The sequence below is a fragment of the Rhinolophus ferrumequinum genome, chromosome 4, assembly GCF_004115265.2.
Source record: "Rhinolophus ferrumequinum isolate MPI-CBG mRhiFer1 chromosome 4, mRhiFer1_v1.p, whole genome shotgun sequence".
Lineage (NCBI taxonomy): Eukaryota > Metazoa > Chordata > Mammalia > Chiroptera > Rhinolophidae > Rhinolophus > Rhinolophus ferrumequinum.
In genome coordinates, this window is record NC_046287.1 from 93,149,534 (window position 1) to 93,162,241 (window position 12,708).

Below are 12,708 nucleotides of genomic sequence, written 5' to 3' on the forward strand. Positions count from 1 at the left end.
TTACAAAACGAGCACCATGTCCCTGGATGAGCATTAAATGTAAGTCATCCGTAGAGGTACTTGCTGATATTTAGTCCTCAATCCACTGTCTTCACTCCTTGGAATCCTAGAAAGAAGCTAGAATAGACAGTGCTTGTTGTTTATATCCCTTCATTAATCTAAGCTTGGACTTCCTTCCTTTGCCAATTTATGTAGAGCCACATGAAGAGGCCAGAGATAGGGAGGAAAAAGTCTCAGGGTAGCCATTTATCAAACATGAAAATCTCTGGATTTCTCAGAACACTTAGTCCTAATAGCATGCAAGATTTATAAAACCAACTTAGAAGAATTCTTAAAATAGAGATGACATTTGTAATACTCTCAACTAAAATTCCAGGCAAGTGTGTCAGCCATGCTAATTAATAAATTAGTCTCACACATGGTCATAAGACAAGTTGTTTATTCTTTTTTAAATGTTAGACTATTTTACAACCTACTAAATCTAAAAGAACCTAAATACATTCACATTTTTAAAAATATATCATCTATATTGTAGCAACACTAGTTGATCCAAACTGCTGAAGCCTATAAAAATTAGGTCCAAGTCTGTTGATCTGTAGATTAAGTTCCGAAAGTGCCTCCGTTCTGCAACTTATTGTAGAGGAAGAGCTGCAGGTGGTTCCATGAGAGACACGTGCATGTACCTGAAATGAGACCCAAAGCAAGTTCAGCACGAGCCAGACTTCAGTTTTGTAAAATCTCAGGCCACAGAAAACTTTCTCGTAGTTTTAGTGGAAAAGAAGGAAACTAGCTGACTGTATATACCACAAGCTGACAAATTATAAATCTGGATCTCTCCCAACTGATTTTCTTGATTTAACACACACACCTTACTTTTCCTGCCTGGCACCAGGTATACAAGTTCTTCCATTTTTAATTCCGACGCTACTATAACCTATGAGACCTTTACATAGTGAGCCTACATAAAATATATTTCAGGAACTTACTTTGAAGCCTTATACTTCTCCCTAATTGCTTGCTGAGGTCGATGGGGTATATCAAGGCATGCTTTATGTAGTTCACTCAGGCAAGGCACAATTTCACTTAATGAATAGCCTGTAAATGCAGCAAGGGTTTCTGGCTAATCAGACAAAAGGAAAAAAAATTGCATCACATAACTTTCTGACATACAATAAATCTAAAGACAAAACTGTGAAATAAAGGAAATTAATCACTTAATAAGTATCCACATCCATTGCAAAAGAAACCGTAATCCTTCTTCAAAGAATTTAGAGATAAAATACTAGGAAGAACAGCCAGAGTTCTAAATTTGCTCATGTTGTACATTTATAATGCTGAATTTGGGGGCAGGTTACTTTACCTATTCCCTCATGAGCAGGATTTTTACTGGTCTCTAAAGAGCATCTACTTACCTGAATACCCTATTCGCATAGAATATGAAAGATTCTTAGCCAGATGTAGAATAAGAAATAAGTATTCTAGAAAATAAAAGTAGACACCCCATTTCCTTCAGCACAAAGGTGAGCTTTCAGAACCAAACCTAGGGGCCCAATTTCAATCCTGCCACTTTCTTGGGCCAAAAGGCAATGCTAAGCTGTGCTCCCTTGAAAGCATGCTCTAACCTTCTGACCATCCTAATTGGGCCCAGGTTGTCAACAGCTTCTAGGGGAAAAATCAACAGCTTTTGCTTAAAGTGGTCAATGTTTACACTACAAGGACCCTCCTTGCATGAGGGTGGGCACTGAGGTTTCCAGGCCTGCAAAGCCAACACCATCTTCTTGACTTCCTGTGGTCTCTACTCTCCATAGAGCAAAGACACTGAGTCAAAACTCCGGAGGCTGACCTGCAAGACTCAGCTGCCGGGTGTAGTCTGCTGGTAATACTCTCAAGAGGCTGGCATTCTACACCTTGAGAGTTACCGAACAGATTTCAGATGGGCCCTGAATTTCATCTAGAAAAAAGGAATCAGTATCTTACCCAGAAGTGCCTGTTCACAGTATAGTTTGCCAGGCAATACGCTGCTGCAGCTATCAATGAAGGAAGATATTTCAAAAATGGGTCAGCTTCAAGTAGACTCAGTTCTGCTACATACTAAGAACAAGAGAGAAAATATCATTGGTATTAGGAACATGACTAAGGTTATAAACAAACTTGGAAATGTCAGGGGAACAAGTTGTGTCTTATTTTTGTTCAACCTGCATCTAGTGATGAGCATAGAAATAGATGGTCAGAGTTGTTCACTGGTTAACGATTGCTATGCCTGTCCACAACCTGAATAACATTTACATTATAATAAATTTCAATCCACAGGTTTTTGGCCCATGTGCACAATATACGTCACAGGTTACTTTTCTGACCTTTTACTAGTAGTACAGGTTTATGCTGGTTAGGTAAAGTAGCATTGCTCTGGCCACTGGAGTGGGACTGTAGACTTCAGCTAAAGGCAAAAATATGACCATATTAAAGCTATTAATTTATCAGGTAAATGCATGTAGTTCAGAGACTAGAACAGTACCAGTGGGAATTTACCAGATTAGAACGTATTGAGAAATTTATAGACATCCTTATTACTGTTTACATAGCACACAAATACCTAACATACTAAATCATAGTGGCTGAAAACCAAGTTTTACAAATCAATACAGTGCCTTCGACTAAGTTCTGTAACTCCAAATGACCAAATAATGCCTGATTACTTAGAAGGAGATTAGAGCCAAATCAAACCACACTTACTTTGTTCCCATTCTGTACACCTGAGAGGTGTTGCTTACATGTGGCCTGTATCCAACAAGGGAACAGTTTCCAAGCTTAAATTTCTTTAAGAGGTGGGTGATTAGACAACACGTGCCTGACAAATGTGATAAATAGCAATGTCTCGTAACTAGAAGATGTGCTCTTAAAATTAGCTCTCTTTCATTGCTAAAAAGTTTTTCTGTGCCCAAGACAAAAATTCAAAAGGAAGGAAGAACTGAAGGATGACTGGAAAGACCACTTTTTACCCAATTTGGCACCAACGTCCGGGGCAGTCACGAGGCATACCTTAGCCAGGTTCTCAGTTCGGATGCACACTCCTTGCCTCCTTAAGTACTGAAGGAGAAACTGATTGGTAGTTGGCACCGTCAGATCAAAAGTTAGGACTTTCAGTAGCAGGTGTTCCATTCTTAACAGTTGTCGTTTTGTGTAAGTATCATCAGTGATATAGACAAACTCGTCTACTTCGGGTGGATATATTTCTTCATATTTCCTATGAAAGGTAAAGAATCTTTGCGAGTAACACTTGGAACCTTTGGCTCTCCTCCCAGTGCTATCACAACCATTCTTCTCACATGGCCTTGGCAGACTTTAAATATCACTAAATGGTATAGGGCTATGAAAATATTAGAAGCTTGTTTCCAGAACATGAGTATTACAAAGATACTGAGTATTTCAGGTTTGGCCTCTGATATGCTGAAAGATTCTGAATGACAGACATACAGGTAAATTCCTCTTAATTCTATAGACTTCAAATCATCTTGTGGAAAAGAATGTTATATTGAACACAGTGGTAGAAAAATATTAGGCCTTAGATTTTTTTTAAAAGATCGTGTTTGGCTTTCTCTACTGAATTAGCAAATGATGCTGTATACCCAACAGAAAGATATATAATTTCATTGCTACCAATTCTTTGCTTTTTTTTACTTCTTCCTTCTGTGGGGAAATTTTGGCAAGTTTTTAGGCATTAATAACTAGACTATCTGAGACCAGGAGAAAGGAAACTACCACTCACCAACAGACCACTTAATGAAAGGCAACTCAGCCACAACCCAGCTCTTTTCCATACAATCAGATATTATTATCAATGACTGCTAATAACAGTAACTAACTAAAATAATTTATTCACTGTAACCACATAAAAACTGTGTGGCTATGAATCATTTCCCAGTTGAAGATGGCTTTTATATAACCAAGATCTCTTAAAATAGGATTTTTACTTGTATTAGAATACAGCCAAAAGACTACACATAGTTAAAATTTTTAAATTGCAAATAGTTAAATTGCATCCTGAGTTTGAGCTGATGGCTTCCTTAGTCATGATACTGAACTTGCTGCTATAAATCCTAAACACCAGAACTGAAGAGTGAACACGTGGTAATGTTCGGTTTCTCAGTAAATACTGTAAACATGATGGTATTTTACCAAAGGAGGCATGAATAAGTTTTAATTATAAAGCACTGCGTATCTTCAATAAATGAGGAATAAATCAAGTGTTTTGACAGGCTGAAATTTCACATTATTGAAGCTGAAGAACACTTACGAAGCCAAAAGAATAGCTGCTGTCCCTACAAGCTGCAGTTTCCCTCTCAGAACAGACATGCATGAAAGAAACCTGTCCAGGAAGTTGACAGCCAGATAGAGTGTCTCGGCTCGAAGTTTATATTCTTCTCCAACCTCAACCAGCCAGTCCACCAGAATCGTTCGCATGCCGTCTGTGATGTCTGGTTGTTTCCTCATGTAGTGTACTTTGGGCCTGTATTTTATCTGTTTGGGGCAAGAGTTTTGACATTTAAACATTGATATATCAGAAAGATCGCTTCAGGGTACAGTCGCTATTTTTAAAAATCTCATGAGCAAAGGTTAGGAGGAAACTGATCAAGCGCCAAATAAATCTTTACTATGATATGGAAGAAAGTGTGAATTCTGGTTCTGTAACGCAATTAGGTAATCAGTAACTTAAAGGAGGGGGGCAATGGCAATATAGATTATTCCTAAGAGTGAAATACTTAATATATAAATCCATTGAGTTATATAGGAATAGTCCAAGTAATTGCTACTCACCTCACAACTATTATTTTTCATCCCTATTCTTATGTTTAGATGTCATAAGAATGCCATTCACTAGTGATTATGACCAAGAGTTTATAACTGTCTTAATATTAAATGCTTGGGGTGCTGGAAATTGAAGTAGAATTTGTGAAAACTCACTTCAGCTTCTCTAAGATACTGGTGAATTTCTTCAGCATATTCAGTCACATTTATCACGTCTGTACCAAAACTGGATGCTTCTTCAGACTGGGAATGGAGAGATGAATCTACCAGCATAGGGGAAACTGCAGGGGTTCAACATTATCAGGTAAGAGATTTAATTTAAAAACTCGTTCCATCCAAACCCTCCACAGGTAATTGTGAAAACAGTCATTATTTCTGGTTTTCTCTGGCTAGTTATTTGCTGTTGGACACCGTAGGCAATTATACAGAGTACCATCAACCACAGGTGAGTCAGATTACCTGTGCTAAAATCCAGCAGGAAGTGAAGGTCTGACTTGAGTGTGCTGGCATCTACTTCATACACATCCTCAAATGCCATCCCCTCTCTTCCTGTGTAGCTGTTTCTGTCCTCTGGCTCAGGCTCATCCATGTAGATATCAAATCCTGCCTTGGCTGGCACGGGCACCCCACAGTCAGAAACAGCTTTCTTTCCGGCTTCAGGAAAGACATTTTCTGATCCAGAGAAACACCTGATTGTTGTGATCCCCTAGAAAAGAGTTAAGTTTTGTGTTGGAGGCCACCCCAAAGACCACATAGGTGATAGGAACCTGTGTGACTCAAACCGGCAGGCTGGGAAGATGAGAGGAATCTTAAATTGAAATATCTATGCCTGCAATTTAATTTCAGCAAACGAAGATTCCAAAGTGTGACTTCTCCCTCATCTTTGTCTCCATTTCACATTTGGGAGAAGAGCTACCTAAAATGTGTCATCTTTCTCACATATTTATCAAAGGGAACTCATAGTTACAGAATTAAGAAAAACTATAGGTCTTCTCCAAAATGAAATGGGTACCACGTGTGTGTGTGTGTGGGGGGGTGTAAACTGGCTTTCGTGCTTATAGCATTACAGGATTTTATAAGTACATAGCATAGTGTGGGGACAGGACTGCAGTTTCCAGGCTCTCGGCCTCACATGGAAAGGTGCTGGCTCAGGTAGTAAATGGCCATCAACTGTGAATGGATGGCCATCAGCTGTGGCTAGTTGGCCGTCAGCTGTAAGCAGTGAGTCATTGGCCACTAATATAACTGCTGTGGCTACACTAACAGCAGATGGTGGCTGAGCTAGCAAGTGGGGATTGCAGTTAGCAGGACGGACTGCAGTTAGCAAGTGAGGTTGGTTGGCAGAAAAGCTGACAGCAGCTTGTGAATCATGTGGCTCCTGCTTCCCATGTCTCTAACTCAGCCGCCAGCGAGAATGTAGTGGTATGACTCCCTTACCTCTGGCTCCATGGGTGTTCCTTTTTGGCCTCACCATACCCTGCATCCTTATGTGGGGAGTGTCCTTATGCAGGAGTGGCAGCTGAGACCCCCTATGTGGGGACAGAACCAGGAGTGCAGTTTCCAGGCTCTCGCCCTCACATGGAAAGGTGCTGGCTCGGGTAGTAAATGGCCATCAACTGTGATTGGATGGCCATCAGCTGTGGCTAGTTGGCCGTCAGCTGTAACCAGTGATTCACTGGCCACTAATATAACTAGCAGAAAAATGGGGGCTAGCAAGAAGATGGTGGCTGCGCTAGCAAGCGGCGGTGTGGATTGCGGATTGCAGAGAGGTGGATTGCAGCTAGCAAATGGGGAGTCAGTTGGCAGGCAGAAAAGCGGACAGCAGGTCGCCCGTCGTGTGAATCCAGCCTCGTGAGACTAAAGTGGTATGACTCCCCTACCTATGGCTCCGTGGGTGTTCCTTTTTGGCCTCACCGTGTCCTGTGTTCTTATGTGGGGAGTGGGAGCAGAGACTCCGCATGACACCCTGCATGACAATAGTTACTGAGTTCTTACAGTCCTCCTCCTTAAATAGTTAATTTTTAGTCAGTAGGCCCCTATAAGTTCCCATTGTATACCCAGTTTTTTAGAAATATGATGATTTTAGAAACTCCTACTACTAAATTCTCTTACAAGCCATAGAATCTTTTTATATGACAACGCAATTAACCCAGGGCAATCTAAGTCTCATTCCCTTCTTCCTTTTCTTTATTCCTATAGCATTAACAGTGGAACAACTGTGTGTGTCCCCTCTGTGAAAAAGCATAATGTATCAAATGCGTTACATCTAGCTACTGCGTTAACATTTTAGTGTTTATAATTAATCTTGGTGTTTACTGTTGAGGCCACTTCCAAGTTATTATGTGTTTCCATAACTTTCTTTTCCACCTAGCAAGTTAAATATGCGCCTTATGTCTACTCTAGTTTAAAAAAACAAAAAATTCTTTATCGTAGTACTGGGAAAAAAATCAGTTACTATAAAGGACCAGAATCACAAGTTACTATAAGCAGATAATCCAAATTACTACCAAGGTTGACCTTTGCTACATAGATATATATATATACATGGATTGAGACATACAATCTTAAATATTTACTGAGCATCCACCATGTGCCAGACACTGTTCTAAGTGCCCAGAATTTAACAATGAACAAAACGTTCAAAAAGGACTGCCCTCATGGATAGAATAACTTATATTCTAGTTGGGGGAACATGGGAAAGACAAACAAGAAAAGATATAGTAGGTCAGATGGTGATAAGTGCTTTGGAGAAGAACAACATGGGGAAAGGAGAATCATTGCCGTTTTAAACAGTGTGGCCAGGGAAGACCCCAACAAAGAGGACAGAGTTGGGCGAAGATATGAACTACATAACGGAGTAAGTCACACAGAAAAAGTAGAGCATTCTGGGTAGAGGGAACAGCATGGGTGGGTAGATGCCCTGATTTTTGGAGAGTGTCTTAGAAATACAGCAAGGAGCAGACAGGGCGGAGTAAGAAAGAGAAGCCTAGGTCATGAAGTCAAAAAGAAAAGCCAGATCATGTAGACTTTACAACAGGCCATTTAAAGATTATCTTCTATTCAGAGATGGGCAGCCACTGCAGAGTTTTAGGCAAAGGAGTGGTATGATATGATTTGTGTTTTAAAAGGCTCATTCGGACTATGTATAGATATAGAGAGCAGTAAGATGAGTAAGATGACCAGTTGTGAAACTTGCAAATCCCAGGTGAGACACAATAGGGGTTTGAACCAGTGTAGTATCAGTCAAGGATGAGAAATGAAGAGATTCTAGACATTTTAAAAAGTCGGGCCAATAGCATTTTTTCAGCAAAATAGATGTGGGGTGGGAGAAAAAGAAGAGGAAAGGATGACAAAGCTTTTTCGGCTGAATAACAGGAAGGATGGATATTCCATTTACTGAGGTAAGAAGACTTTGGGAAGAACAAATTGGGGTTAGGGTTGGTGTTTGATTTTGTACAAGTTGGAGATGCCCATTGTGTGACCCAAGGATCCAAATGGAGATGTCAAGTAGGCAGCTGAAATCATGAGCCTGCAATATAGCTGAGAGGTCCAGATGGGATGAAGGTATGAGCCATTAAAAGATCAGTGGTATTTAATGCTAAGAGACTTGAAGAGATTGCCAAGGGAGTAAGTGAAGACTCACATGGAATACCATGCCCTGAAACACTCTCATTTTGAGAGACTGGATAAGGAAGAACCAGGATACTGAGGAGTGGCCAATGAATTAGGTGCAAAACCAGGAGAGAATGGCGTTCTCTAGGCTGAGTGAGAAAAAATTAAGAAATAAAGAATGATCCACTATGTCAGTTAAGTAAGGGAAGAACTAAGAGTCAAAAGTGAAGAAGAGAAGCACTAGAGACAGAGAATATTTTCAATAAACACTGGCATGCTACCCTGGCCAGGCACTGTTCCAAGCACTGGTAATACAGCAGTGAAGCTGACATCCCAAATCCTCATCCTGATCGTTTATAGTATAGTAAGATAGACAAACTCTTAAGACATATTGCTATACATATTGCTACAAATCACTGCAAAGAACTTTGTAGTTGAAAGGTTTTAAAATGGAAAAAATTATATTTGTATGTTTATGGCTTTGACCCAGCTGACAAGAGAAAACTGAGGAGAAAAAAAAAAAAGTTGCTGGAATAATATCCTCGAAGAGGCAAGAGAGCATAAAGTGTACTGCACACGTGGGGGTTCACCTTGCATAATAAGAGCAGGGATGTGAGTCCTGGAGCAGGATGGGGATGACAGAGTTATTTGGCACATAGAAGCATATGGAAACTCTTTTGGTTGCTTGAATATTTTTAAGAAAATAGGACACAAAGCCATTAACTGAGAGTGAAGATGAAGGTCGAAGTTTTGGAGGATTAAAGAGAGAAGCAGAGTTGAAAATAGATTTCTCAGGTTGCAGAAGAATAGAGCAGGGAAATGTAGAGGAAGTGCCAGGCAACGTTATGAGGTTAACTAATGGTTATGAATTTAAAGTGAGACCAGTCAGCATAGACATAATTGCCAATTTGTAAGAAGCAGGTTTTTAACTTTAAAGATGTAAACATTGCTGGGCAAAGTAGCTTTGTTCAAACTAGTGTTTCCTCAAAAATAAGACCTAGCCGAACAATCAGCTCTAATGCGTCTTTTGGAGCAAAATTTAATATAAGACCCGTTATTGTATTATTATATTATTTATATTATTATATTATATTACATATTATTATGTTATACTGGGTCTTATAGTAAAATAAGATGGGGCCTTACATTAATTTTTGCTCCAAAAAATGCACTAGAGCGGACTGTCCAGCTAGGTCTTATTTTCGGGAAACATGGTATCTTCCCTCAATTTTTCCAACTCTTTAAACAGATCACTTTGGGTATTTTTCTGCCACTAATCAGATGTCACCAAAAGGCTTGAGCAGTCAGGTCAGTAGTTCAGGAGTTTCTAATCTGGCCTCTTCCACCATACCTTCTTTTTTTTTTTTCCTTTCTTCAACCTCTTAAATTTTCTCTCCTATAATTTGGAAAGGATACCCAGCCTGCCTACTTCACTGCCAGCATCAAATGTGCAACCCAGGCTTAAAGCATTGTTATGAGGACCTTGTCTAATAACAGATTTGGGGAAGCTTTTTTTCTACCTCAAAATCCATTCTTAAAGATCCAAACCCCTCATCTGCATTTAAATGTGAATTTGTTTTCCATCTGTTAAGGGGTCAGTTAAACAATATCTGATGGCCCATTATCTGTTTGCCCAACTGCCCTGTCAGTATTGGGGAGAATGCTGCTTTCAAATCACTTTTTGAAATCATCTAGTCTAGCCTGATCCAGTCCTGATTCTAAACTCTCTCCAGTGAACGTGGCAAAGATTATCCAGGATTGCTTCACGCAAGTATCAGTCTGAACAGCACTCAGACCTGGAGGAACCCAAGAAGGAAATGTGAGGAAATGTGCTTTTAGCCCAGCATGTAAATGACTTTACATATACTTAATCCAAACAATTCCTAGATCTATTTGCTCGATTGGGGGTGGAGAGGCGGGAGAAGAGAAGTGGAGAAGTATTCACTATTTCTAGCTGGAAAAGGGACGCAACAAGATGATCCTTAAAAAATGTAATGTCCCAGTAGTCCAGGAATACTCAAGGGGTTTGCAGGTAAAACTGCAAGAGAAACCCACCTCCCACCATGCTGACAGGAGAACCTTTCTCAATAAGCAGCTTCTCCAGGGCTTCTTGGTTGTTACCTGGCCACAGGTCCTCCTGTATTGCCCATTCTCAGTTAGCACACCTAACACTGTTCTTTGTGGGGGATCCTGACCCAGCTGGGCTCTGGTTATCATCTGACAGGTATCAGGACCTCGGGACACTGGAGCCAGGACTACTCCAGTCTTGGAGCTGCTGAGATGCATAGCCTCAGTCTTCACAGGCTGCTGCTGTCAGGGAAGGAGAAAGACAAGCCGGTTAGTCAACCTCTTCCACCAGGGGCTCCAAGGAGGCACGGATTTCTAGGAGGGAGAACACTAAGACATCTGATCTTCCCTGCAATTATTAGGGCTGAAAGGGCACGAGCCACTTGTGCACGAGCACAAGCTATCAAAGCTGCTTTGAACCAAAACGGTGATTTGGATCTGTCAAGGATTTCTTCCAAGGCCTGTTTGAGGGCTGGAAGGAGACAGCCGGACAAACCTCCAAGCCGGGATACTAAGCTCCATGTTACCTGGGCGTCTAAACCTACAATAGTTCTGGTTTTTACCCGCTGCGATGCTTATCCCCACCCTGCCTGCAAACAAAAGACCGAGAATACATCACAGAGAAGTACGTCCCCTTCCCAAGCGAAAAGCAGGGTGCTCCTCCGCGGCTCTCCTTCCACCAGACACAAGGCCTCACAGCAGGCCTTGCTCTTCTCAGCCTTATATCTTTGTAAAAGTCTCCAACAATTAGCAAGTGCACACGAGGATTGGGGATGAGGGGCCCCCGGAGGGGGCGGGGCAGGAGTGCGACCGAGATGTCGATAGATTCCAGCGGGCAGCTGGACTCCCAGCGACCACCGCCCCAGCCCTCGGCGCTAATTACTTTCAAACTCCCCACCCCCTCACTGCGTCTGTTGAATCAGCCAATCAGCGGAGCTCCCGGGCCTCGCGGGGGGCCGCTTCCATGCCAACCGCTGCTGGCCTACGCGCCCGGGGGCCGCATCGCCATGGCGACCCCCTCACCCGACAAGCTCCGGGCGGATGCGCTGCGACCCCCTAGGCGTTCAGGAAAGGGCGGGGCCAACGGGTGGTGGCCCCTGACTCCTCCTCCGCTGTCCTGTCCGGGTGGGCTCGGCGGGCCGTCACCATCAGCACTGCGCCCCTTGTGGCCCGCGCCCCCGGCGTGGCGGGGAGGAAGTCAGTCCCCGCTATGGCCCGGGCTTTGGAAGAGACAGGTTCTGTGAATCGGTTCTCCCAACAGCCGCTCACTCCACCCGCTAACGTCTTTTCCGCCGCCCGCTCCTGAGAACCTTGGCTCGGGAGAGCGACGCGGGGTCCTCGGGGCTGCGCAGGCCGCGGCACCCCGACAGCGCCCGCCGGAGGGCGCCGCGGCTCGCTCCCCTTCTCGGTTCACGCACCTACACTTCCTCCTAGAGACAGGTCAAGAAGCGGCGAGTTGGCCCCACGTTTCAGCCGCGGCCTCCTAATCCATGGTGGCGGCGTGCCTGCGGTCATTTTGGGTCTTTGCGCACCAGAGGTCGCGCCTCGCCGGCCGAGAGTCTTGTGCACGTGTCCTGGCAGGGCGGGAGAGGAGATTTGGGGTTTTATGGTCGCATGCGGTGCTTGCCATCCTCACAAGAGGTCTTCCCCGACGGGTTCCGGCAGCCAGGGCGTGGAGCGGGTCCAGGAACGCGGAGATAGTGGCCCAGGAAGAGGAAGGAACGCGGGTGGCAGCGATGGGGCCTGGGACATTGAAGGGGGCAACAGTCAGGCTCCAAATCGGGGGCTGGGCAGGCTGCCTGCCCACATGGGGAAGTAAATCCAGAGTTGGGGAGGGGATGGCAAGGAAAGGTAGGAAGCACGGGGAGCCTTATATTGAGGGTAGAGATGGGGGAAGGGGCCCTAGCCACGCGGGAAGGGAGGAGAGAGAGGGTCCTTGAAACCAAGCACCTGTTGAGGTGACTGGCAAGCCATGTAAAAGAATCTGTTTTTTTAAATATGTGTGTGTATACATATATATAGTTTATATAATGTGACTGCTTTTGTTTTTAAAAAAAATTTTAAATACCCGTCTCTAAATCTCTAAAGCCCACCTCAAAGGCCATTCAAATGGCCACTTAAAGAAATGGTTATAATCTTCCTTATTTTGAATGGAAATGATTATTAATCTTACCCTCCCCCATCTCTTAAGTGCTTTTTATTAATGTTTTCACCCATCGAGTT

General features: G+C 42.9%; 1 protein-coding gene across 8 annotated transcripts; it reads right to left on the reverse strand.

Moving 5' to 3' along the window:
• Positions 1–421: 421 nt before the first annotated feature.
• Positions 422–12,040, reverse strand: CCNA1 (cyclin A1). Of its 8 annotated transcripts, none has more exons than XM_033104570.1 (9): positions 11,904–12,040; positions 10,540–10,725; positions 5,266–5,512; positions 4,963–5,087; positions 4,295–4,518; positions 3,040–3,244; positions 1,978–2,091; positions 987–1,120; positions 422–683 (listed from the first exon to the last, which is right to left on the reverse strand). In XM_033104570.1, exons 2-9 carry the CDS (start codon positions 10,702–10,704, stop codon positions 632–634), a joined length of 1,266 nt encoding a protein of 421 aa, XP_032960461.1. In that variant the 5' UTR covers positions 10,705–10,725; positions 11,904–12,040; the 3' UTR covers positions 422–631. The 8 variants fall into 8 exon arrangements, with proteins under 8 accessions (XP_032960461.1, XP_032960463.1, XP_032960465.1 ...); XM_033104572.1 differs by having other exon boundaries at positions 10,540–10,728; positions 11,904–12,014; XM_033104574.1 differs by lacking the exon at positions 11,904–12,040 and adding an exon at positions 11,392–11,799 and having other exon boundaries at positions 10,540–10,728.
• Positions 12,041–12,708: the final 668 nt, after the last annotated feature.